Source organism: Podarcis tiliguerta, assembly GCF_965153285.1.
Source record: "Podarcis tiliguerta genome assembly, chromosome: 2".
NCBI lineage: Eukaryota > Metazoa > Chordata > Lepidosauria > Squamata > Lacertidae > Podarcis > Podarcis tiliguerta.
The window spans coordinates 51,817,043-51,843,815 of NC_139535.1; the positions used below are offsets into that span (position 1 = coordinate 51,817,043).

Consider the following 26,773-nt stretch of genomic DNA (forward strand, 5'->3'; position numbering starts at 1 on the left):
TTTTTGTTCTTTAGTCTAACCTCTCTGTTTAAGCTCTACCCAATAATGTTGTTTTGTTTTTATATTGTTTCAGAGGTAGCTTATACCTCAAAAGAGATATATACATTTTTGAAACAAAAAGCAGAATTTCACAATTGACGACTATTAGAAGAGCACCATCTTTACATATGTAAAGACCACCACATATGTAAAGATCACTGGACACTGGAGTCCTGAAGGGTTGGAGGTTAGCAGGGAAGGGACTCTAACTTTGCAATTCTTAGGCTGTGCCAAGTGACTGCTGAAATTGTCCTGCCCTACTTTCTATTCCGCTCTTGGAGCAGAGGAATGTCAGTTTGGAAAAGGAGCATGAAACCCAGGCCAAAATCACATGTGATGCTCAGTCACATGCATTTCCAACCTCCCACCCCCTTCTAATTCTTTAAATAATAAAAAAAGCACAACCCAAAAATAACCAGTGTGGCTGCAATCTTGAGAGGAAGACCAGTGGGAGGGCAGGAGCTGCTTGTTTCACTCCAGCTAACACACAAGCTGCAGCCAAGGTCTGTTCTTGGTTTACAGCTCATGGTTTGTCTGGAGCAAGACAAACTATGAACCAGGGTTTGGACAATACTTTAAGCCAAACCATGTCTTAGCTCACAGCAGCCAAAGCAAGACTGGAGAAGCAAAGTGGTCATGATCTTGTCTCCAGCAGCCTGGACATTCATGGTCTGGCTTAACATTACATGTGAGCTGGGTCATGTGAGCTGGTGTGTGTGTGTGTGTGTAAATCAACTACCGTATTTTTTGCACCATAACACTCACTTTTTTCCTCCTAAAAAGTAAGGGGAAATGTCTGTGCGTGTTATGGAGGGAATGCCTACGGGTGGCATGCCTACGGATTTTCCTCCTCTAAAAACTATGTGCGTGTTATGGTCGAGTGCGTGTTATAGAGCGAAAATTACGGTACATATATTCTAAAGATTTTCTATCTGAGATTTGCTGCAACCGACCATCGTAAAAATATGTACCTCATCAAAGACTGTGCTTATGATGGTGCTCACCTCTCCCACTGGCTAGGCAACAAAGACCACCCATGAGAAAGGAGGCAGGGGAAGGAATGTCCTTATGACTGCCTAATATTGTGCTTCCTTCAAGTGGAGGTGGGCATATGTGTGTAGCAATGCAAAACTCTGGAGAAGAGCTGAGGTTTGTCCCTTATGATGACTTGCCTCTGTCTCTGGTCGAGGAATGAAGACCGGAGGTTTCATCTTGAGTGTCAGATCCCGGAAATCCCACTCACCCAGAACATATTGCACTGGCATCCTGGAACAGAGGACGTGAATTACACTGTGCACTTGGCCAAGAATCCAGTTGCTTACAGTAACTCATCATCATGCTCAAATATACCACCCTCTTCCAAAGCACAAACAACTGGACAGGCAGTACCTTCCCTAATGGGTGGAGTGGGAAGGAAAAAGAACATTCAGTCCTATGACAGAGAGATTTCAAATGTTCCCTAATGCGAAGTTTGAAGCACTGTACTACTGAAGCTAAAACTGATGCCACTGGTTTTCCATGACAGACTATCTGCAACTCTGCTAGCTACTGACCAGGAGCCAGATGAGAATGTAAGAGCCCTCCCGGATTAGAGCAAACACCTATCTTTATCCAGCATTCTGTTTCCTACAGTGGTCAACTAGATGCCTGTGGAAAGCCTGCAAGCAGGACACGAGTGTGACAGCAGTGACCTCTTTGTGCTCCCCACATGTGGAATTCAGAAGTCTCATCCACTGGAAGTAACACAGCCATCATGATTATTAGCCACGGATAGCCTTTTCCCCCCTGAATTTGTCTAATCTCCTTTTGAAGCCATTCAAAGTTGGTGGCCAACACCACACCCGGTGGAAGCTAATTCCATAGTATCGTGCTGCATGAAGAAGCGTTACCCTTTGTCTTTACTGAATCTCCCAACATTCGGCTTCACTGGATTATCTCGGGTTCTAGTATTATGAGAGATGGCCTATTTTTTCACACTGTGCATAATTCGGCACTTCTATCATGTCCTCTCTTGATACGTTCCCCGCTGATCATGTCCCCACACAAATCCCCAAACTTTGCAGCCTTTCCTTACAGGGGAGTTGGTTCCACGCCCTTGAGCGCTTTGGTTGCCCTTTCCTGCAGCTCAGGTTCAGTTCTCTCCTCCGACATTCACTGAGCAATGAAAACATTCATAATCCTGGATAGAAAGGCCCTTAATAACCACTTTGAGCAAACTGATCCAACCAAGCATTCCTCTTTGTTACACTTCCTTTTGTGGGTGCTGAATCCCCAGTTCCATGCATCAGAAAAAGTAACCACTGGCATATCACATGGTAGATTCCATCCAGCAGGACAGAACTTATTCTAGATTCCTGACTCTAAAGTCTGTCATTTCTGATGGTGCTTAGTATAAAGCTAAAATATGACAATCAGGCTCTTAAGGCTACAGTAGGGATGGGAAATCTGTCTCCCACCATGCCCCCCTGGCTCTGTCACAACTCCCCACCATATCCCTCCTGCTAAGCTGCAGCCACGCTAGTGACCAGGTGTGTGTTGCTGCCCCTCCTTGACGGCCACTCCTGGAAGCTGGAGTGCAACATCTAGAAGGGCAGTCTCCTCACCCCTGTACTATAGGAAGGCCAGGCAGCTGTCATGTTACCATAAGCTTCTTGGTCAGGTATTCTTGCCATCTCCCCACAAAAAGCAAGCCACACATTCTACTCTGAGGAATCATAAACTAACCAAGGTACTATTCTCACTCCCCACCCCCTTTATCTCTCAATATACACTCTTACTAGCGTCAAGATAAGGATCCGGCATGTTTAATTTAGAATCCAATAAGGTTATATGTTTAAGCTTCCGGGTATGTACAGATCCAAGAAATGTAGATAAGAAATCTACTGGCATCTTTATTAAATAGGCAACACACTCTCTGGCAGTTAAAACATTCTTCATGGGCAAAAGGCATTGCGAATGACCACTTGTCTTAAAGGCATCCGCATTGCTTAACAGATCTGATGTGTACCTAAACTCAATCATGTGCATTTTTTTATTCTGTAATCTTTTCTTATAGGGAAAAAAGAAAAAGAAAAGCTTAGAAGGCTGGATTGTCTTTCAGCTTCTGAAGCTGAACCACTGAAAGAAATATCCATGCTACCCACTTCTCTCTCGCTCTCGCTCTCTCTCATTCTCTTGTAACATTAGATGGTCCAAGAACAACCAGGAACTGAAGCTTGGTGAGTTGGTTGCTTAGCTTGGCCTACAACTACAACTGCAACAATTATTGTTGGGGTTTGCATAGTTTATTCATACTTTGAATACCTGAGTCTCCTTCATGATTTCTGAGCAACTAGAGAACAAAGACAGAGACAGGAACTGATGACTTATATGCATTTCCGCCTACAGCAACATAACCTTGAACTGTTTTTGGTTCCAAAGGCTCACAGCATCTTTGTATCTCAACATCTACTTTTTTAACTGCTTACTGAACTGGGAGCAAAGCTTGTGTTAACTTAACAATGGACTTTCCCATGTTGTCATTGTTGTCTTCTTTCCCAACTTTGCTGACAGGGTTGTTCTTTCTTTTGTAAGCCTCCACATATACAATTCACTTACATATTAAATGTGCTGTAAATGGAATCTTAACAACACTAAGTTTCATTAAACTCACTAATTAAGCATAAATAGAATTGGGCTGCATGTACTACTTTTGTGGGACTCTTAACTTTACATGCACTAATGACTGGGGCACAAATGAGCACCTGAAATGCAGTAAGAATAGCACTAGGAGCCAGACTTCTGGGAGGCTGGAGAAGAAGATGTAACCTCACTGTCTTCTCCTCATCCATTTTGCAGCTGCAAGTCTCCTCTACAGCAGTCAGCTGTGAACCATTTAGCTTTGTGAGAAGCCAGGGCCCTCTCTGACCTGTTGGTCAGGCTGCTCTCTGCAGCAACACTAGTAATGTGCATGAACTTTATTTGTATATATTTACTTTTTGGTCACCAGAAGCGGCTTAGTCATGCTGGCTACATGACTCGGAAGCTGTACGGTGGCTCCCTTGGCTAATAAAGTGAGATGAGCGCCGCAACCCCAGAGTCGGTCACGACTGGACCTAATGGTCAGGGGTCCCTTTACCTTACTTTTTGGTCACTTAATTTTGGTTCAGCTCTCCACTTCTTATATATTAAGTCTAGATTATTTCATTGTAGTAATGAATTAATCTTGTGCTTATTGCATTGCTGATTTTGTCTTATTTCAATTCATTATGTCCTACAATACATTTTTCCAAATGTTATATATCTTGATAATAAGTAAATATTTACTGTGAGCCCCTTTGGGCATAGTTAACTGCGGAAAAGCAGAATGCAAACAAACTAAAACCTAAGTACAGTATCTGGCTTTCATATCTTGATTTTGCCTTCATGGGAAGAAATCTGCTTACTATAATTAATAGCTGTGGCAACATGTACCTGGGCTAATAAATATTAATAATAATAATAATAATAATAATAATAATAATAATAATAATAATATCTTTATTGTCATTGCCCCCTTCGGGGACAACGAAATTACTTGGCTGCTCCATAAAAACACTAATTAAAAAATATAGTAAAATACAGCAAAGGAGATTTGATGACTTTGATAGAGAGATCAAAGGTAAAGTTCCTCCATTTGTACATTTCTTTGGTAAGCAAATGCTTAATTCTCCTGAATGAGTAGAAACAAGAGGCTGTCTCTTCTCACTTTGACCCAAATCTAAATGGAAGCTATAAATACTCAAAAACTGTGATCTGCACATATCAGGAAGTATCCAGTGGCTATGCAAGAGGAAGATCCCAGATGCCTAAAGAGGCAGGTGACACTCAGTTCAGATAACCATGCCACATCTGATGGTAGCAAATGCCAGCAAAAATATGTGTTTGTGTTACAGTGGTTAAGAGTGTTTAACTGCAATTGAGGAGACACAGGTCAAATCCCCACTCAGCCATGAAGCTCAATGCGGGTGACGTTGGGCCAGCAACTCTCTCAGCCTAACCTACCACACAGGATTGTTCAGCAGATAAAATAGCAGGGAGAGCTATGCAAATGACCTTGAGCTCACTGAAGAAAATGTGTGATACAAATGTAGTCAATAAATTATAATATCACTAGCTGCTTTGCATATGCGGTTGGGAAAAAACATTAATAGCTAGATGGCTAAAACACTCTAGCATGGAAAGGAAGCACGGGTTCAGAGTAGGCTGTACCTGCTGTATCTCTCCCATGTTTCCAGAAGTGCCTTGCTATGGAACATAACTCATGGGTGGGGAACCATTTCTGGGCAGAGGGCCACACTACTCCAGTGGAAAGCTGTCAGGGGCCACATTCCAGAAGTGGGAAGGCCCAATAGTGAGAACAGTGGGCTAAATCCAAACACACACGATTAACACATGCACACAGTGCTATTTCCCATGAACACAAAAGCACTGAATTCTTAGTAACCCCACACAAGTTTTACCTTCCATTTTCTCCATAGGTTTCTTCCACCCCATTCCTCTGCAAATATATTTGTAGATTTTTTTTTAAAGGAAGCTGAAACTCTCTAATACTTTCCTCTGTCCTGAGTATTCAAAAAAGAACTCATTAATTCCTACACAATGCAAATAATGCCCAATGCACAGCTGAACAGCAAGTCTTGCCTTACAGCTATAAAAAGCACCAAACTTAAAATATCTGTTTCAAAAGAAAGCTCCAGAATGCAATTGCACTCCAAAACTTGCACATCAGGTGGAAAATGCATCTGGTCTGGTACCCTGTCACTGTTTCTACCAGAAAGTAGACAAGAATAGCAGAGGAAAACAGCAAAGGAAATTACCCAGACAGATCTCCTAAGCCCAACATGCAACAAACCATAACGGTCAAGTATGGACTATGCCTACCTATATAAGATTGTAATCCTATGCCTACTTCCTCAGGAGTAGACCCCGCTGGACTCAATGGGGCTTACGTCTGAGTAAGCAAACACACACAGAGGTTTGCATTGAAAAGTTTCATGAACTGTGCAAATACAGCCTCTAGTGGTGGCCGGGTCAAAGCACATATATTTCCATAACCAAAGATGAAGTGCAGCAGCCGAAAAATCAACTTCCAAACTGAGGCACATAATGTAAAAAGACACAGAGAGAAATGGGGAAGTTGTCTGAGATCAAAAAGCTCTCCTTTCACTCATCTTCTACTGCACCTGAGGGAACAGGCTTAGTTAGGGTCCCAGGGTAGGCTGTATGGCATACATAGCTCACAACAGAGACAAATGGCCTGGGAGGTTGGAGAAGACCTCAGGAGCAATAGCCAGGCAACCGCCCCTGATTACTGAGGTAGTTGCTTCTCTCTAACGGTGGTGGGTAACCTCCAAGCCACAAGGCCATTTCCCCCAAACCATACCCACGCATCAACTGATGTCATTGGTGACATCAGCTGGTGGGCAAGAGGAAAGAGCTAAATCCTGCACTGACTGTGCACACCTGCTCCCAGCAGGGAATAGATTTTCACAGCCAAAGCCGCAGGATTTAAACCCTACTCAAGAACTGAAGAGCGGGGGTTAACTCCTGCTCAGTTTAAGCAGCCCAGCATTCCTGTTTGCACCTCTGATTTTCTGAGGCTCATAGTGTGTGAGCGCTCTGCAAAAGCGCTGCTCTTGCCTGGGGTGGGGGAAAGGAGCCTTGTGTGATTTCATAGGTGGGTGGCTTTGCTTACCTGTCAAATGAGGCCCGCAAGTCTGATCCTGATAAGGATCTGACCTGCGGAGCCAAGAAGGTTCTCTACACACTGTTCTAGACCTCATATAGGACATCAGGTGGTGGTGGTGGGGACAAGTAAAAATGTGACTGAGCCAAAAGGGGTTTTCCAGCCACTGCCAATCAACTGATTGGTGACACCTGCAAAGTGCTTTGTGAAGAACTATGTGCAAGCGTCAGAAATCAGCTGATCGTCAGGGCTCTGTGGACAACGCTCTGCAAAAACAGGTCACTTGACATCACTGTGACATTGGATGACTGACATGTGGGCAAACCTGTCCAACATGGCCCACCAGGGTGGGTGGGGAGAGATAAAGATTCAGCCCACTTTAGAAGTCTATTGATTTCTAAGCTTTCAGCAGCTATTGCTATAGCTGGCCCACCCATGAGACAAGGTGAAGCAATTGGCTCATGCGGCAGGATTCACAGGGGCAGCAGATCACACTGTCAATCTCACCTTTTGGAACTTCCCTAACCCCTTCTTCTCTGGCAGGGAGGGAGGCACCATTCTGGGGTCCACCTAAGGTGTCAAAATGTCTTGGGCCAGCCCTGGCTATTGCCCTTCATCTTCAAAACTTTTACTCAGTACCCTCAAGAGCTAAATGCTATTATTGTCTTAGTGGAGTTAAGAGTACAATAAGGGATGCAGGTGGCGCTGTGGTCTAAACAACTGAGCCTCTTGAGCTTGCCAATCAGAAGGTTGGCGGTTTGAATCCAGCAATGGGGTGAGCTCCCGTTGCTCATCCCCCCCCCCGCCAACCTAGCAGTTCAAAAGCATGCCAGTGCAAGTAGACAAATAGGTACCGCTGCGGCAGGAAGGTTAAACGGTGTTTCCGTGTGCTCGTTTCCGTCACAGTATCCTGTTGTGCCAGAAGCGGTTTAGTCATGCTGGCCACAGGACCTGGAAAGCTGTCTGCAGACAAACACCGGCTCCCTTGGCCTGAAAAGTGAGATGAGTGCCACAACCCCATAGTCGCCTTTGATTGGACTTAAATGTTCAGGGGTCCTTCACCTTTAGAGTACAATAAAACAAACCCCAGATTCAAAGAAGTCCAGTTTTCTGTCCGATTCTATATTGTGAAAAATATGGAATATTAACAGTGGGGCTACTTGCATTTCTCCTAAGTTTTAAAGCATAAACATATTAACACAGCAATAACAGCTTATTTGTTTCAACAGGAGGATTAACTAGTATGCAATTTGCTATAAAATCAGAACCAAAGAGACTGTGGGCAATTCGATTCACTATCCAAGACAATGAGTTCCAATACTGTACTGTCATTTTCTTAACCCTAATTGTTCTAAACTCACAAATAATTTAAGAAATTGTGGCTTTAAAATGCATGCAAAATTGTCATTATGGGTGCTAAGAAATCTACAGAACTGATTCAGCCACCATAGATGAACACATTTCAGCGATCCAAGCCTTAAATATTCTCCATCTACCCTGGACGTCTCTTTGCTGGAAATGCCTCATTTATTTAAATTATTTAAGGCCACTTAATTGTTGAATGGCATTATGTAAGCCTAGCAGCCCAGCTTGTTACTTGCACCTCTCTGCTGGCTCAGTTCTTGCAAAGGCCCTATGGATTTAGAAAGGGATTTGTTCATGATTTATTAAAGTGCTAAATGGATGGCTAAATGTTTGCTACTATATTGCAGAGTGGTAGCGATAGCTCAGCAGCTACTTCTAGCACTAGTACCTACTGGTTTGTCTTGCATTTTTTTTTATTACTAAGTAATATGTATGGGTGCATATTTCTAAGCTAAATTGAGGTCAATTCCCATTAAAAGGAATGAATTTAAACATATCCTTCTAACCTTGAAGACAGGACTTGACCCCTGTCTTCATTTTAAAACTACTTTAGTTGTCTGACATTCCACAGGCATCCTAATAGAACAGTTTTTTTCTGCAAAGTCATTGATAAAATGAAACAAATCAGCGTTAAGTACCCACCTTTGTAGCCGTTTTGAACATAGCTGCTGGATCTGTTCTTGTTGCTTTGCAGAGAGGGAAGTAGAGATGCTGCTGGCATTCAAGCTCTGGAACTGAAAAGTTATTTACAGGCATTTAGACTAAATTCTGGTAGCCCACAAAACTGAACTCAGCACCCAGGAGGGTTAAATGCTTTTCTTGATGGTCAGCCCACCTACCCTCTCCATTGTACTGTGATAAGAGCTCTGCTGGCTGAGACCAAAGGTCTACCTAATCCAGCATTCTGTTTTCCAATGAACGATTAGATTTGGGGTGGAGAACCTGTGGCTCTCCGGACGTTAAAGGTAAATGGACCCCTGACCAATAGGTCCAGTAGCGAACGACTCTGGGGTTGCGGCGCTCATCTCACTTTACTGGCCGAGGGAGCCGGCTTACAGCTTCCGGGTCATGTGGCCAGCATGACTAAGCTGCTTCTGGTGAACCAGAGCAGCGCACAGAAATGTCACCTTCCCGCCAGAGCGGTACCTATTTATCTACTTGCACTTTGATGTGCTTTTGAACTGCTAGATTGGCAGAAGCAGGAACCGAGCAATGGGAGCTCACCCCGTCACCGGGATTCAAACTGCCAACCTTCTGATTGGCAAGCCCTAGGCTCTGTGGTTTAGACCACATCACCACCCCCGTTGCTAGACTACAACTCCCATCTTCCCTGACCATTGGCCATACTGGCTGGGCCTAAAGAGAGCTGAAATCCATCAACCTCTGGAAGGCCATAGAATCCACTAAACTTGATTAATCTGGAAAACCAACAAGCACGGAATGAAGGAAATAGTCCAACAACCATTCACTGGCATACTGCCACATGGACAAAGGTTCCCAATAGCTATTATGACCAAAAGCTGTTGATAGGCCCATTCTACATGATTTTGTCCCTTTTAAAGCAGCCTCGCATTTAACAACTGTAGCTATGCAGAGGAGCAATTGGGCTGTAGAGGATGGTTTTTAGGCTTCCTATCCTAAGTAGCCAGCACAGAAGTGAACAAGGATAGTGGCTGAGGGGTAGAGTGTTGTGATTTCCCTCCACCATTTTGCCTTGCCATGCAGAAAGGAAAGACCCTTCCACCAAGACTAGCACGGAAACCAAGCGGGCTGGCACAGAATGAACTAAATGCTCCATCCCTACTTTATTAGTTCACTTAATAGAAGGCAAGTTTATACACTAGACTGCTAAGAGGCTACTAGCCGGCATTTCCATGCTGACCACAGAGGATTTCCACCAAGGAAATGCAGGCTACTAATCTCTTATTAAGCTAGAAAGGTTAGCTATTGTTTATTGGTTGCTTAATAGATGAATTACGGTATTCATTCATTCCTTTCTCTCTCTTTTTTTGCTGGCTAGTAACTTTGTGGGCTCATTTACCAGTCTTGTAAAAAGTCTTCTGAGCAGTCTCTCCCTTTCTGATGGCATAGCAGTAAAAAATCTAAGTCCCCTGCAGTACTTCAAACCAAAAATTATGGGCTTATGAAAACTGGGGCAAACTTAAATGTCAGACATTTTGACCAAATAGCATGCTGCCAAACATCCACAGTGGTACAACTTATTTCCAGTTGTGGAACTGTTTAAGCAATTATTTAGCCATTACAATCTATGGCAAACAGATATAAATAGCAATCCAGAAAAAGCATCAATGATGTAAACAGGATAAACTGTACTTGGATGCTACTGCAAACAGCCGATGTGCTTGGTGAACCTTGATCAGAGCAGAGCAAAGTTATTTAAAAGGAGGTCAAGGCTTAGCCTCTCTGTCTACAAGAAGCACTATTTACTTCATTGGAGAAGCTTGTGATATATTAGAGCGCAGAATTGCTAGCTAGTGAAGCAGACATGAGGCAGATCTTCCAACATTCATTTCAGTGCTCTGCACAGACAACCACTATTTTACCCACATCACTTAACTGTTTTTGCTCCCAGGACATGAGAAACAATATATTCGGAAGATGCTTGTGCTTCGGGGATCTCATTTACTTCAAACACGCCTTGCCAGTAGTTGACCAAGTCAGCAGCTGTAACCGCACCTGCCTTATAACAGAAATACTTTCTTAGCAGTCTGTGACAGGGATTTAGATTGGAGCCTTTGGCAGGACTCTTCCCAAGATGAGGGAACAAACTCAAAAGCTTCCTATACAAAGAACTAGTAAGAACTTTCATGGTTCCAGAAGGTTATGGTTTCCAAGAATGAGAACAGGCTCAGCTTTTTATAGGCCACCAAAGTACACCACAAGTCTCTAACACCAGCAGTCTGGTTTCAGAAAATATATCAACACAGGACACTCCAGTCTCATCAGTGCTTATACAGCAGAATGTCAACAGGAGATTCCATGTCTCCTCTTGTCCTTGCAGAGCACACAGGTGATTCATTCATCCAGTAGCAACCTAGAGAAAAAGAGACAACCAAAGGAAATCATCTCAAATTCAGGATAAGCTCACTTACCATTTAGGCTGAAGTAATTTTTAAAGAGGTCATTATAAACACAGCATAAATGGTGAACTCATATGACACATGAAAATGAAGAAGGCATAACGCATTTCACTTTCCATAATTGTGATTCTAACCACATTTGAATAAAATTAAGCAGTACTGAAATGCCCAGATTTGCTTTTCACCACACTCAAGCTACAGGCTAGTTCACAATCAGGAGGGTGCTAGTATGCTCATGTCCTGTTTGTGGGTTTCCAAAGGGCATCTTATTGACCACTGGGGGAACTGAATGCAAACTACAAGGGCTCTTGTTCAGGTGTTACATAATTCCTACACACGTTTGTCACACATATACTATACACCAAGGGTACACAGACTTGTGGGATCTGGTTTGTTTTTTACTTGAACTCTGAGATATACCAACCGGAGCTTGGCACAAAAGACTTAGAATGAAAGAACTCTGAGCCCAGGAATTTGTTTTGAATAGCAGAACGGAATGGAACTCACAATATACAACTATGTCCTCTGTGGCTTCTCAAATAATTCAGAGAGCTACCAGTAGATCTGGATCTTTCTTCTGCTAATCCCAGCTATATACATGATGCAATGGTGATATTGTCAATTATGGCTTCCCAACCCAGTTATGCAGAGTATGTTTGTTGTGTGTGATTGTCTTGACTACATGTGGATTTCCTTTTAACAGTGCCTTCCATGATCTGTGGCCTGGGACATTCATCCTAAATATGTTTACATAGGAGATTAGACCCAATAAAATGAATCTAAGTGAGGTGTGGGTTCCAATCATCTGCAGTGGTAGGACTGATATTTGGCCAGCTTTAGATATAAAATATATATAAAAAACCTTTTTTAATTCATGTTTGACCAGTTCACAAATTGCCCACATAGGAAAAAAATTATAATGGACAGCTGATGCAGGCAACAAAGCATAGGAATATAGAATGGGAGGTGCGGACAAAAAGAGCCAAGGCTCCTCTATAATAAAGCATATAAAAAGTATCTATGCCATATGGATGCTATTTTGCATTTTTGAAAATGTCTTCCTGTCATGATTCAAGCAGATCAGAATGTTATCCCCTTTCTCCAAATAATCAGGACGTAGCCACAGGCAATGAGAGTTGACAAAATAGTCTGAAATAGTTGAAAGTAGTATGATACAGCTGTTTCCTATAACACACACACACTTACTTTGTTCTGGTGTCATTTCTGATCAAACAGGTAGCAACGACAGGAACTTGTACACATAGATGATAGTGGAATAAGCACAAATGCCTCTCGCAACAATACCTGCCTCCATCATCCCATCACCTTCTGCTGTGAAGATACTATCCTCTTTGAGCAATGGGAGTGTCACATATAATCAACAGGAGAAATAGGAACTAGTACTGAGTGCTCACTGGGAGGACAGATCCTGAAGTTGAGACTCCAAAACTTTGGTCACCTCATGAGAAGAGAAGACTCCCTGGAAAAGACCCTGATGCTGGGAAAGATTGAGGGCACAAGGAGAAGGGGACGACAGAGGACGAGATTTTTGGATGGTGTTCTCGAGGCTACCAGCATGAGTTTGCCAAACTGCGGGAGGCAGTGGAAGACAGAAGTGCCTGGCGTGCTCTGGTCCATGGGGTCGTGAAGAGTCGGACACGACTACACAACAACAACATTCCAAGCCCAGTAGGGCACTCCTTGGCATGCCTGCACATAAGTTTAACGGGATTTACTTCTAGGTTAGTGTGCAAACCTTACGCTGCAAACGGCTGCAGTTTAAAATACATTATTCGTTGGGTGGAAGAAGGCTAAACCATTTTGAGCTAAACCTTCACAGAGTAGTTTCCGCCGCCCGATCAATGCAGCTGAACAGCAGATAGATGAAGTCAGAGAGAAATTCTGAATAAAGCGCGGGAACGAAGCTTGGCTTAAGAACGGCTTCCTATTTAAAGACGGGGAGAAGGAGTGAGACCAATTCGCAGGTCCTTCCTTCCAAGTGAGGAGCTTACGGAAGGCTTTCATGGACGCGTACAAAAAACGTTATACCAAAATGTGGCGGCAATGAGATATTTTGTTCCCTTTTTTACCTGCAAATTGACAAAGCACCAATGCAACTACCGCGCTTCTTTCCCAAGAGCAGGCGACGAGACTCTTAAGCAAATTACGAGACTGGCAAGCGACGCACTTCCGGTTGGGGCCTCAAGCAACACGGCCTTACTCGCTAACAGCGACGGCGGCGTACAGTTCCGCCTGAAAGGGAAAGCCTCAAAGCGTCAATTTTCGGTAAAAGGCAGAGCGAACGAGGCAAGGGGGACCCCGCATGGAAGGCTAAGCCCATTGCAGCAGTTCCACAGGAGTGGCTGCGGCAGAAAACTGTGCACGAAAGAGAGAAATAGAGTAGAGTCTTCCTTGCAAGTTCACTTGGAAGGAAGTCCTGGAGTGTTCAGTGTTTCTTAGGATTTAAGCCTTAAATTTAGGACGGGGGAGGGGAGCCTGACTGTGTTCCCTGGGGCTTCTTTCCAAACAACTGCTATGAGATTGCACACAGGTGCTTGTTCTGCTGTTGTCTCTTAGCACCTGTCTCTTTCTGGAGACAATGGAGGAGAGTGTCAGGGACTGGCTATAGGGGGAGGCGTCCGCCAGGGAACCCCCAAGGGGAGCCCAGGGGGAAGAAGGCTCAGAGCCAGGAGATCAGTGGTGGGACACTGAGGAGAGGACAAAGGGAGAAGACTGGGAGGAGGTGCCAAATGCCAAAGGGGCAACAGGGTTTGTGAGCAGGGAGAGCTTGTACCAGAGAGTAGTTCACATCCAGCAGCTGAAGCAGAGGAGGGGAGTCAGGAGGCTGCTGAAGAATCCCAGGAATCTTCCTGTCCTGCTTCAACAAGCTCCCCTCCTCCCCCATCTCCCAGAACAAGCAGAATAATGAGGAGGGAAGGACAGAGACCAGAGGTATGCACACACAATTTGAGGCTGCTGGGGAAGAGCCTTAGAGAGGCGTGGAAGACAGGGACCTTCAGTCCTGGCAACTGCTCCATAGGGGCAAGACCACTAGTTTGCTGAGATCACTAGGTCGAGTTGTGCGTTTGTTTCCTTGAATAAAGAGATAATGGAGATCTGCTTCCTTTATTGCTGACCTGTGTCTGACTCCAACCCTGACAGAGTGTGCCTTTGTGAGTGAACTCAAACTGTTGCAAGGTTACAGCGCCTGCTGTGGCTGTAGAGACCAATACAGGAGATAGTTGTAGCTGGGGCAGATGAAGGTGTCAGGTTGTGCTGCTACAGATCCATCATGGTGTTTCTTCTCTCTGCGCTCCTCCCAGTGGTCATTCCCCTTTGGCCACTGCTGTGGATTCACAGCCTGACTGTTTCCAGGTACTGCAGGGATTCCCAAATGGCAGGGTTGATGTTGCTAGTCTTCATGTCACATTTGCATACATCTTTGTAATCCAGAGTTGGTCTGCCAGCAGGCCAGATGCCTGATGCCTGAAGCCAGCTCCCTGTAGGGGTTCCTTTGGGATCCTGTCATCTTCCATTCTGTGGACATGACCAGCGTAGATATCTGCAAACGTGCTGGGAATGTGGGCTTGAGAGAGCACTTTTTCTTTGATATTCTGTCCTAAGTAGATTTGAGAACTGTTAACTATTTCATAATACTACTAATAATAATCACATATTGGTTTTCATAAAAATATCTAGAAAAACAAATGCAGGTTAGTAGCATCATTTTGCTAACTGAACCTCAAGCCACTTTCTCGTCACCCTCGTTGGGGTCTCAAAGGTAGAGGTTTGTCAGTAAATAAATAACTGAAGTGGTTTTGATAATGGACTACATGCATGCTGAGTGGAAGCGCAGATCCAGCAGGGGGGTTCAGACAACAATGAGTGCTGCGTTTTGGGTGGGGAGGAAGCCTCCACTCCCAGCATTTGATGTATTGCAAGAGATAACTGTAAGAATCATGAGACGGAGCCTCTGAGCATGGGCAGAGCACTCACCTCTCAAAGGTAGTTAAAACAACAGCAAATATATGTTGCAAACATTAAAGAACCCGCCCTCCCCGCCCTCCCCGCCCCCCCCCCCCAATTCCACACATACACGTTTTCTTCATTGCTTTATTGTTAGGGAATTCGAGGATGGGTTTGGAGGCGCGCAGCCGGTAAAATACAGTCCTGCTGAGTAGGCAGTCGAGGACCACTTTACACTAGACGATGGATTTGCCCCGGCCAAGGGCACAGCGATAAGGGACAGCTGCCGAGAAGAAAAACCCTAGTAGAGTTTTCACCGGCTCAAGCGCCTGCTCCCTCGCCCTGCCGGGCACGCGAGCTTCCTTCGGCCGACCGCGAGACGCGCCCGGATCGAGGCATCTCGCCGTTCATCTCCAGGGCTCGCATTGCAGCCCATCTCTTCGCGGTGGCATCTCCCCGCTGTGAGTGACATCCCGGCCGGCCAATCCCGAGCCACAGCGCTGCCCTCTACTGTCCAATCCCAGGGAGAAGGGGAGATCAAAGCGGAGCATCAAGAGGGACGGTGACAGGAGGGAGGGAGGAAGGGCTTCACCCAGCATCTCGGGAAAAACAATGGCAAGTAAGACCATGGCAGCAGCAGCAGCAGCTCCTGCTTTCCTGTGCAGGTAATCCGAATAGCAGCAAAGCCCCCGGAGCCACCCAGTCTCCCAGCAACCAGAGCGATGTGCTGAGGTCCCCAGCCTAGGCGGCCATTGCATGAGAAGCGGAGAGGGGGGCAAGAGTCTTTCACGTCCAGCACAAGCGCCCCTGGCTGGTCCTCGTCTCTTTGCCCTCCTCGCCAGGGGCACTCTCACAAGTTGCAGACGGGGCTCCGCCAGAGTGTCAAAAGAAGGGGGCGGGGGGGGGGCAAACGTCTGCTTCCCTCTCTGGCCCCCGCGATCCTGGGCTGGGCGGGGGGTTGCATTCCCAACCCGAGCAGGTCAACGTCTCCGGGACTTGCAAGGGACCCGGGTCCTCCTTGCCCGGCGATCGCCTCCGTAAGTGCTGGTGTCATCATCATGGTTTTGTTTAGGCTGCTGCTAACGGGGCCCGGCACGGCCACGCGCGCCCGGCAAGGAGCGAGGAGGACGGCGCTGACCTCTTAAGCAGGCCACGGAGGTGGGTGGAGGCGGTCGGGAGAAGTGCCAGGCCGGCCGGCCAGCCAACCACCCCAAGAAAAAAACCCCCCAAATCATTCTCAGTTCCCTGAGATCCATCATGTGTTGTACCTTTCCCTCGAAGGCTTCCTTTCGCTGTCCTGGTCTGTCACGTTGGGAATTGGGGGAGTGGGACGGGGAGCTGGATTTAGTTCAGAAGTGGTTGGGAACAGACTCATCCCTTGCAATAAGCAGAGCTCTGCCTGGATAAAGTTTCTCTTTGACTCTTTCTCAGTGCTTAAACGCACTTCCATGCAAGGCCCCAGCCAAGCGGGTAATTCTTCTTGAGGTTCAACAGGGCCTTTGGGAATAGGGGTAAATAGCTCCCTACCCACCTCCACCCAAAAAACCCAGGCTGGTCATTTATAACAATGATAACACTGGTCAACAACAAATTTGTTGTCCGCGTTTTTTCAGCTGATTTAGGACGAATCTGATGTGCTGAATCCAAAAATCACATTGGTTTTGCTCAATCAGGTCATGTTTTTGAGCTATGGCCACATGTCTTTTTTTACGTTTTTGTTCACATGTACGCTTGTGTGGAGCATTTTAGAAGAAGTTGGTGGGGGTAAAATGCCATGTCGAATAATTGTTTTGATTGGAAATGATTATTTTAATGACAAGAAGTATTCAGGTCCAATAGTTCTGGGTGATTATGCCGAAAAGGGATCAGTTTGAAGTCATAAAACCTCGAAATCTTCCATAAATTGGTGCGGCAAAGCATAAAGTTGGGGGATCAAAACTAAGTTAATGAGGCAGTCGTGCTCAGCATTACACAAAGAAGGACTGGCCTGTGCGGGAGGAATTGGTGCCTTGCAAAAAAAGGAACGGCATCAACGACCCTCTGGTGGGCAGAGACAGAATACTCTTCCCGCTGCTGCACATCAAGCTCGGCTTAATCAAGCAGTTCACCAAGGCTCTGGACAAGGATGGTGACTGCTTCACTTACTTGTGCCAGGCTTTTCCAGGATTGACCATGGAGAAGTTGAAAGCTGGCATCTTTGACGGTCCTCAGATCTGTCAGCTCATCAGAGATCCAGAGTTCGGAAACTCAATGAACGAAGTGGAACTGGAAGTGTGGAAGGCATTTGTTCTGGTAGCCAGAAACTACGCAGAACTTGTCAACAACGTGCTGACTGCTTTCAGAAACCTGGGCTGCAACATGAGCATCAAGATGCACTGCCTATTTTCACATATGGGCCGGTTTCCTGAGAACCTGGGTTCAATGAGTGACGAGCAGGGGGAGAGATTCCATCAGGACATGAAAGAGATGGAGACCAGGTATCAGGGTCGCTGGGACGCAGTCATGATGGCTGACTACTGTTGGACTCTGAAGAGAGACCTCCCTGCTGCTGAGCATTCCTGGAGTTCCAAGAAATGGAAGTTCAAGCCCTGAAGTTTGAAAAATGGTGAAGCAACATGCAATTTACGTGTACTTACCTTTATCAATGCCCACCATTCAGTTTACAGTAATCAATGTTTCTATCAGGTAATCAATATATGTTGTTGAAAAAACATTTTTTTCTCTTGAAAACATATTTAGGATGATATGTGTTGACAAAAATCAGCTGATAATGCCACAAAAATGTAATCGATTTTGTCACAAGATCTGATTTTTTTTCAAATCAACATAGCACAAAAACCTGACCTGATGGAGATAAACGGATGCCAGTTCCTGATTCAGCAGTGTAAAAATACCCTAAATCAGTTGTAGAAATCTAGACAACATTCAAAAAGTAAAAAATTGTTGCCCAGTGTAATCAATCTTGGGAAATGAAAATCCATTTGCATGTTTGAGCCACACAGTTCTCACTACAGAGCAATTAAATAAGTGAATGAAAAGTGGGGGTGGGGGTGGAGTTTGCTTTGGAAATATACATCTATATTAAAAAGTGTCCCAATGTTCTTTCCTGGTTTCCTTCATTCTCATGAGTATGCTCTTCTCCTGTGGAAAGAAGGACACCTGAAGTGAGACTTGCATCTGAGTGAAGATGCCTAGGGTTGTACAGTCATTCCTTAAAATTCAAGAATTCATGCTCTTTCATTAAAACTAACTTAGCAACAAAAGGAAGTGCTTCACACATTGCATGCACATAGTTTGTTTTTCAAACTTAACGTCACAGGATATTGTTATAGTGAGAATATGTTTAAATGACTAGATTCAGTTCAGGAGAACTGATCTGTTGGTAACTAAGTTTCATTACCAAAAGTGCAATAGTAAGGATTACTAACAGGGGTGGGATATTGCTATTGAGTCTTGCCTTGAAGGCACCTCAAGTACTGTGCCCTTGTTGCTTGACCACACCCAAGTCCACTCACATGATACTTCTGTAGGCCAGCTGACTAGGCCATGTGAGATTCCAGAAGGTCAGCTGGCCAGTTACTTGATACTCAGCTAAACTTATTTCTACTTTATTGACTCACATCTATGTTTATAGCACATGTCACCATCCGGAAGGCTTGAGCTGAGTAACTATAGTATAGCCTTCCTAACAAAACAGAATGTTCAAATTAAAAAAGGAATTCATTGAGACTAGCTTCTGGGGAGACGTGCCTAGAATTGCAGTATTAGTGGTGTAAGGTGATTAAGACTTTGGTTCAGATTTCAGCTCGGCCGTGAATGAACTGAGCTGGTCTTAGGCAGCTCTCCCACCTCAGTTCTTCATCTATAATATGGTCCTAAGAATACCAGTCTTGTTTATAGGGTTGCTGTAAGGATACATTGGGAGGTAATGACTGATTTATCCTTTCCCCTCTATTGCTAGAGATTAGCCAACAGGACTTCAGAAGAGCAATGAAAGAAAATGCAAGGAAAGAGCTTTCCCATCAGGCTTCTTGACTGAAGAGGCAAGGAAATGCACTTTGCAGCAGAAAAGTAAGAACTTGATTGTTCAAGACATCAATCAAGGAGAAGACAACCAAAAGCTCTGGCCCAAAATGAATTATAGCACATCCACTGCGAACACTTTGTACCACAGTGGCACTCCCACTTCCGAGCCAGACCATGGGATGACTGTGGATGGGGCTGGATCAGAAACTGCTACGCTGACCCCTGAAACCAGCAGCTTTAACAGCACCAAAATTCCAGATGTGGCTGGCAATGGTTCTGGCATGGGGACCATGCTGCTGTCCTTCGGCATCATCACTGTGATTGGGTTGGCTGTTGCTATGGTAAGACAGTGTCTACCATGTGGTTCCTACGGGAGGGCTGCAGATTGCTTAGTTCAGGAGGTCCACTATAATATTTCAAGCAGGGTACAAAAATGCCTAAGACTGGGCCAGTCCTTGGGTGCCAGTCTACCTTGATCATATATCAGTTTAAATGGCATGGCTGTTCACCGAAGGACCCTGGGAATTATTTTCTCATTTGGGTGTTTAAAATCCTCTGTTAGAGATCCCAAAACACCCCCTCTCTCCAAAAGCACAGAACTGCCATTTCCTAGGAAAAGGGAATAATTATTAAGTCTAGCTATAGGGTTGGCTTCAGAGATGAAGTGCAAGCCAGTGCATGTCTACCCAGAAGTAAGTCATGTTGCGCTCAATGGGGCTTGCTCCAAGGTAAGCATGTGTATAGGGTTGCAGCCTAAGGTTGCAATCCCATTCATATTTTCCTGAGAGTAAGGCCCGTTGAACACAGTGTGACTTACCGGTACTTCCAAGGGTTGCACTGTAAATTAAGCTGCAATCCAATATGGGCTTATTTGGGAGTGAGGTTTCCTTCTGATTATGCATGTCTAGGATTGCTGTCTTAGTTACTGAGTTACCTCTTACTGAGGTAAAGTAAATTGGGTTTCCAACTAGTTCTTCCTAGCATGCATGAGTGTACACGAATGCCCCAATCCCACACCTGATTTCCTAGGAGTAAGCCCCATTGAACTCAATGCAATTTTGCATGCCAAAGAGTATACAGCACTTGTTTTTTCCTAGGAATTGGTGTGAAAAGGTTTCTCCAGTACTTACAACAACTTTCTGCTTTTCTAGGTTTTATATATCAGGAAGAGAAAACGGTAAGTGCTCCTTGCTGTTGGTAAAGAAATTTTTAGAGACTGATTGTTTCTGTATTTGAAAATCTCCTGTAATAACCTCTGCATTTAGACATCAGAGACTGAACCAAGCCAAAGATTGTACCATTAAAGCAATCTTATACATGCCTCCTCAGAAATAAGTCCCATTGAGTTCAATGAGATTTTTCTCCCAAGTACATACGTATAGGATTTCAGCCTAAATGCAACTTTGGTGATGTGCTCCCTGCTCAGAGTACTTAAATTCTAAACGGTTGCTGAGCAAAAACTGGAACGTTGATGTTCCTTTGCAGTCCGATAACTTCACAGTGGTGGAATTTTCACTGTCCGTTTCCCCTTTGTAGACTAGAGAAGTTGCGACATCAGCTCATGCCCATGTACAACTTTGATCCTGCTGAAGAACAGGATGAGCTGGAACAAGAGCTGTTGGAGCATGGCAGAGATGCTGCTTCTTTGCAGGCTTCACAGAATAAGGTAATCCTCCCCCCCCTCCTGCCACCCCGACCAAGGCATTGATAGTTTGGTATCTTAAAGGGATATTGTGATCATCTCTGCTTGCATGGCTCCAGGCTAGACCCACATCAAGTTAGAGGAAGATTTTCTGTGCTGCTTTTCCTTCTGAAGCCATGACTCTTTCCCCCTTTTTCAAAGTACATATATGGGATTGGAATTTGTGATCAATTTTAGTGCCAAAATTAAAAGGTTTCTGTAAGTGATTATGAAGGATTAGCTGAAGTTATTGCAACAATATGTGTGTGTACGCGCACACATACACACAACTTTCTGATTTCAATGGGAGCTACTTTGAGTAAGTGCACAAAGGATCGCAACCTCTAATGCTAATAAAATGAACTGAGTGGAACCTGAATGCAGGAGACACCTTGAAGATTCATTTGTTCAGCTGAACTGTTTAGATGGTAGTTGTAATGGCCCTATAATCCTTGTCCTAAATGTGTGAAACTGCTTTTATACTGCAGACCATTGGTTCACATAACCCAGTATTGCCTGCTCTTGACTGGCAGTGGCTCTCCAAGGCTTAAGATACAATTCTTCAGACATAAATTCTTTAAGTGTCGTTTCTGGGATTGAACCTGGCATCTCACGCATGTAAAGCAGGGGTGACCAGGCCTGCAGGATCTCCTTTGGGGGTGTGGTGTGTTTTTTTTATTACTAGCACTGTGAGGTTCCCCAATGACAGTTGGGTATAAAATAGTAACTCAGGCCGGCTGGATGCTCAGCCTAGGAATTTGTGATCAGCACCAGAACCAAACTTGCAAGTTCTTTCACTCACAAATACATGCCTGGTTCCCCTCCCCCACACAAACATTTGCAGCAACATAATTTGTGAGAGTAAAGAGTTTTTGTTGTTGTTGCTGCTGTTTCACCCTTGAGAGTACTAAAACCTTGCTAATCTACTGCAAATAGGCAGCAATCATCCATTAGATCCTGACCTACCTTCTGCCTTCATTTAATGTAAAGCATGCATTGAAGTCAAGATGATATAGAGTGGAACCTATATTGGCTGCAACTCTCAGAGTTCTATAAAAATCATGTGTTAAAAAGTGATGAGGGAGAAACACTTCACAAATGCTCAGAAGAAATCTTTACTATTGCTCTGCATGCTTCAAATTAAGCTTTTGCATAGAAACAAGTTCCAGAACTGAGCCATGGCTTCCGTAAAGAAGGAGAGGAAAGGAGAAGCGTTAGCTGATCTCACAATGTATGTTTGTTTTCTCTTCGCATTTTCTCTAAAAGCTTAGCCAGCGGGAACAGGAAGATCCGGTATGTTTCTGTGCAGGTGGCGGGAATGGAATAGAGTAGACGCTTCTCTTGTACCTGAACCTATCCTGTAATAGATCAGTAGAGAAATCCTGGTAGCTTTGAGAAACTTATCTTGGCTCGTGATCAGAGCGACAAGTGCATGCCAGCAAAGAACCTGTTCACGTTCACATTGATAACTAAGGAGATTACGAGCTACTGGTCCAGCGTGATGAAATCAGTTCTGCAATATTATAATTAAAAAACCAAACAAACAGCTTTTGAGGCAGTTTAGCGGGATTTTAAGCCAAAGTGGAACACGCTTAGAAATAGCAAATGGCTCTGGTAGGCTTGGAGCTGCCCCTGGCTATAGGGTGGTAGTGATTGGGTGCCACCAAGTGGGGGTTCTGAAAAGTCAGAGGAGGGTAAGGCTACCTCCTTACCCACCTGGCAGTGCCATCTCCTTGGGTCCCCTTCCTGACAACACTCCAGCGAGGCGGGTACTGTAGGGGCCTCTCCTAGTGTGATTTCCTCCCTATTCCAAGTCCAGGGCCATGGCAGTAGCAGTTGCAACACCTGCATTCAATTTTTGCTTCATTTCTCCCTCCCTGCCCACCTGGCGTTTTTCTTCCTCTAACAATATTTGTTTGTGGACAACCACTTCCTGCCACCCAGGCCACCAGAGAGCAAGAGATTAGTTGTATGTTTACTTTTACGATACATGGACCTTTAAGAATCTGGCTCACTATTACTTCTGCAATAGGATTGCCTATGAGGGTAAAGTACACACAAATTCCTTCTTAAATCTGTTTCCACCACCGTCTCTTTCCAATTTCTTTTTTTTTTTGGTTACAGACAAATCAAAGGGTGCTCCAGAGACCTAGTCGCCTTGTGTTCACAGATGTTGCAAACGCCATCAATGCATGAGCAGTGCTTCCTCAGTCCGAGAGGCAGGAGGGTGACACCAGCCAGCTAGCAACTTGCCACGGACAGTGACCATTGATTCCAGCTGGGGTAGAAGGTGCCAGGAACCAATGTGAAGCCTGTCGGGAATCTGTTGCCATCAAGAAGCTACTTCACTCAGAGCTTGATTGGTAATGCCAATACCAAGCTGTGTGTGCTGAAAAGTGCAAGGTTATTTGAGATAAATTGATAAGAACATGCATTGTGACAGGCTAGAGTTAGGAACGAGAGCATCAGTTTCTAAGGCCTTCCTCCATTGGGTTGTTGTCAGAGTATCCTAACGTCAGAATCTTGCAGAACCCAATCCACTCCATGCAATAGACTCCCATTCTCAGATATGTGGGTGCATCTTTCTGGCACTGCAAGCCTGGGCAGTTGTCTCTGTTATCTGGACTCAAGCCTATATTATGATGGTCACCTGGTTGTCCCATCTCATGTTTCATGCGCATAAGAGGCTGACCTTAAGCATGAGCACAAGGTCCAGAATTTTCCTTGCGACCTTCTATTAGATTTCTCCAGCCCAGGTACTCTAGCTAGCTCACCTTGAGGACCATTCGCAAGCTGATGCTGTAGAGTGTGGCTTCTAGAAGCTGAGGACTCTCCCATATCAGAAGGGCTACCTCTCATGAGCACTTAACTAAAGGGAGAGTCTTAGAAGTAGGAGCAGCAATATGTAACTCATGGATTTTGAGATGATTTATCCCATCCTTCTTCAGCCAAAGACAGTAAGCCTTAGCTGAAGACCAGTTGCTTTTGGAAGAGTATTGTGCTCACATGCATATTCTTGCATATACTTAATCAGATATGGGTTCATGTCCATATAGAACAGTTAAAAGCCTGATCTGTGTCTGCCACAGGATCTGCGTTCAAGGTTCTTTTTGCATTCTTTTGAAAATATTCAAGAACGTTACAAGAAAAGCAAAAAGTGCAGGATAATTTTGTACATTAGGTTCTTGTTCATGGCTCTGTGTTCCATGCTGAAGATATTCGTGATAGTTACTAAATCGAATAAATCCTACAATACAGGCAAACCTCAGTACATGTAAGTTAACACAGTTTTATTTTACACTCCTGGTAGGATGGGGAGGAGAACGTTGTTATTTATTTATATATATATATTAAGATAATTTATATCCCAGCTTTCGACAAAATATAGAATGCTCGAAGGGCTCGGGGTGTAGAACGCAGATTTTGTTTTGCCCCCCTTATTTTCAGCATAGGACCAAGGAAGAGGAGAGGGGATTATCATTCCTCTAGAACAGCCTTTTCCAATCGGATGCCCTCCATATGTCTTGGACTACACCTCCCATCAGCCCCAGCCAGCCTGAGGGCTGGCAAATGCTGGCAAATGCTGATGTAGAACACAAGGGAACAATAGTGATGCTGATGTAAAGGGTCGTGTGCTGAGCAAAGAAGCTCCACACTGTCTTCACTGGGAGCTCAGGTTCCTTATAGTTGAACAGGGATATTTTGGGACACTGAAATTTTCTTTTAGAATTGTGAATACGATAGTTTTGTTCTCCTCCCCGGTGGTGGCTTACATACTCAGGAATTTGCAGTAGCAACCAGGTGCTGCGTTAGGTCAGTCTTTGTGGTCTGATTATGTCTATGCCTGTTTCTGAAACCCTCTTGATATTTACGTATTTATTAGATTCCTATCCTGTCTTTCCACCTCCATGTTCGAGGAGACAAACCAAATAGCCATTACACGAAACTACTGTAACAAATCAGTCAAGAAGCATCGAAGTAAAGTACAATCAAAGTACAATCAAAGGGACAGTGTTTCTTGATGGAAAATGGGAGAGCCTGGTTTGGACCCTCCTGCTGCTGGCAGTTGGTTGTGTCCTACGATGTCATTAGTGTACAAAGAGAGAAGCCAAAGCGTGGGCAGGTACAAAGCCCTTCTGCTATCCACGATCACTGTGCAGTTCAGCATCATAGCTCCTTGTACCCCTCCAGATGTTTTTGACCACAACTCCATCAGCCCCAGCCAGCATGACTAATGGTCAGGGAGGATGGGAGATGGAGTGAAGCATAGAAGGACCACTGTACAAGTATTGACATTTGTGGGCATCTATGCACTTTAGTGCAGGTTCCGAAGCTAACCACAAACTACTTATTTATGTGTGTGCTGCTTATCAGGGCAGGGGAAAGTGTGGCGCAGTATAAGTAGGATTTCATATTGAAGTGTTTGTGGGGGATGAGAGTATCCTGGCTGTTCTCTTCTGGGCTCCCAAGGGAGCCACAGCATCCAAAATGCACTTCTGTCAGCTTCTTCGGTTTCCATTGGGAGCAAAATGGGAAGCTGCGGGGGGGGACCATCAGAGAAACCTCATTCCAATCCTTTAACCTTCTAAACCCAGTTTCTCTTTCCTCCCTTGATAGAATTTTTTTGCTTGGCACACTTGTTTCATGCAAGAGGCAGGTTGTGATCATGTAAAGCTGGATCCATATGATTGATTTGAGATGCTCTGCTGTCATGCAGATGAGTAAGTGGCCTGACATATGCAGAGCAGTACTGTTGATGTGTTGTCACTGAATGTGCCCCCCACCCCTGGCCTGTGCATGCAAGTTTGCCACTCAGGTCTTTTCTAGACCTGTAAAACGTGTGTGTAGAGGTGTATAATGCATATGACTGGCGACGTGAGTATATAGTGTCAAACTCCATGAATTAGAACTTTGCAATCAGTGTTAAGTCTCCCTACTCCCTATGTATCTTCTTCACTTTTGGGGTGTATAATCGCATCGGATCATGAAAACTTTCTCATTCAATGATCATTTCCCGAGGGCATTCACACAAACACCAGTAACACAATTCCCTCCGCCAGTCCTACTTGACACTCCTTTTGAAAGAAAGAAAGAAAGAAAGAAAGAAAGACTGTCAAAAGATTCCAAGGGCTCAGCTGAATCTACAGTTCACAGATAGCTTTCACTGTGACTTCAATTTCCATTGCAACCCAGATCTATAAGACAGCAACCCTGGCTGGCATTGATGGCATTCAATACTGCTGTAGCTTATAAAGTGAAGTAATTGAGGCATTGGAGGTTGGCAGTAAGGCCTCCAACACTGAATTATCAGGTGGTTCGTTAGCAGGCAGCAGCTGCTACTCAGAAGTTGTGCACCACCCTTTGCCAACCATAGGTTTTGGACTACAATGCTCACCTACCCAGGACAGTATATCCCCAAAACATTTGGAGGGCACCTGGTTGGCAAAGGCTGCTCTATTCTTTGCAGTGCTGGGTTTCTTTTTCTCACTGACAGCATTGGCTCTTTCGCATTCTCATCACTGAAGCAAAAAAATAATAAAGTAAAAAATGACTGGAAAATGAAATTTGTTTCCAAAGGCAACAATATGCTCCATGAAGTGCCATTAACTGAAATCCTTGCAATTCTCAGGCACTTGAAAACATAGAGGCTGAGTGATTAACTTACTGCATATTTGGTAGAAACGTGCACTTTGATCATAGGCTGTTTCTGAAGGGCATGCTATATATAGTATGAATGGTTCTGGAAAGGAAATGGGATATTATTACCAGTTCCTTTCTGCCCTGCACCTGGAAGGCTTTCAGTAATGTAGTGCTGATGGCTTCACTGAAAGGGCAGCGCAGGTATTTGTTAGGCTTGTGTACCATCGTATTCTTCGAATGCAATAGCCC

The 26,773-nt window shown here is 44.6% G+C and overlaps 2 protein-coding genes across 4 annotated transcripts in view; one reads left to right on the plus strand and one right to left on the minus strand.

Annotated features, from left to right (window-relative positions):
* Positions 1-13,436, minus strand: part of HEMK1 (HemK methyltransferase 1, mitochondrial release factors N(5)-glutamine) — a 54,324-nt gene extending 40,888 nt beyond the window's left edge. For both annotated transcript variants that reach the window (XR_014508536.1, XM_083429518.1), the window contains exons 1-4: positions 13,302-13,436; positions 10,689-11,165; positions 8,753-8,844; positions 1,212-1,305 (exon numbers count right to left, since the gene is read on the minus strand). Coding sequence is in view for 1 of the 2 variants with exons in the window: in XM_083429518.1 (XP_083285644.1) it covers positions 1,212-1,305; positions 8,753-8,844; positions 10,689-10,940 (438 nt within the window). In the remaining variant the exon portion in view is untranslated. The remainder of the gene's footprint in view (positions 1-1,211; positions 1,306-8,752; positions 8,845-10,688; positions 11,166-13,301) is intronic.
* Positions 13,437-15,691: 2,255 nt separating this feature from the next.
* LOC310672399 (uncharacterized protein C3orf18) lies at positions 15,692-26,420 on the plus strand. 2 transcript variants are annotated; one of them, XM_083429568.1, is made up of 5 exons: positions 15,692-15,842; positions 19,139-19,544; positions 20,355-20,380; positions 20,740-20,869; positions 23,009-26,420. In XM_083429568.1, the coding sequence occupies exons 2-5, from the start codon at positions 19,311-19,313 to the stop codon at positions 23,078-23,080; spliced, it is 462 nt and encodes a 153-aa protein (XP_083285694.1). In that variant the 5' UTR covers positions 15,692-15,842; positions 19,139-19,310; the 3' UTR covers positions 23,081-26,420. The 2 variants fall into 2 exon arrangements, with proteins under 2 accessions (XP_083285694.1, XP_083285693.1); XM_083429567.1 differs by having other exon boundaries at positions 15,741-15,796; positions 19,153-19,544.
* Positions 26,421-26,773: the final 353 nt, after the last annotated feature.

Excerpts from the sequence above, each read along its gene's own strand:
- LOC310672399 (XM_083429567.1), top strand. Across the intron at positions 19,545-20,354 it reads TTGGGTTGGCTGTTGCTATG|GTTTTATATATCAGGAAGAG; the intron begins GTAAGACAGTGT and ends CTGCTTTTCTAG. Across the intron at positions 20,381-20,739 it reads TATATCAGGAAGAGAAAACG|ACTAGAGAAGTTGCGACATC; the intron begins GTAAGTGCTCCT and ends TCCCCTTTGTAG.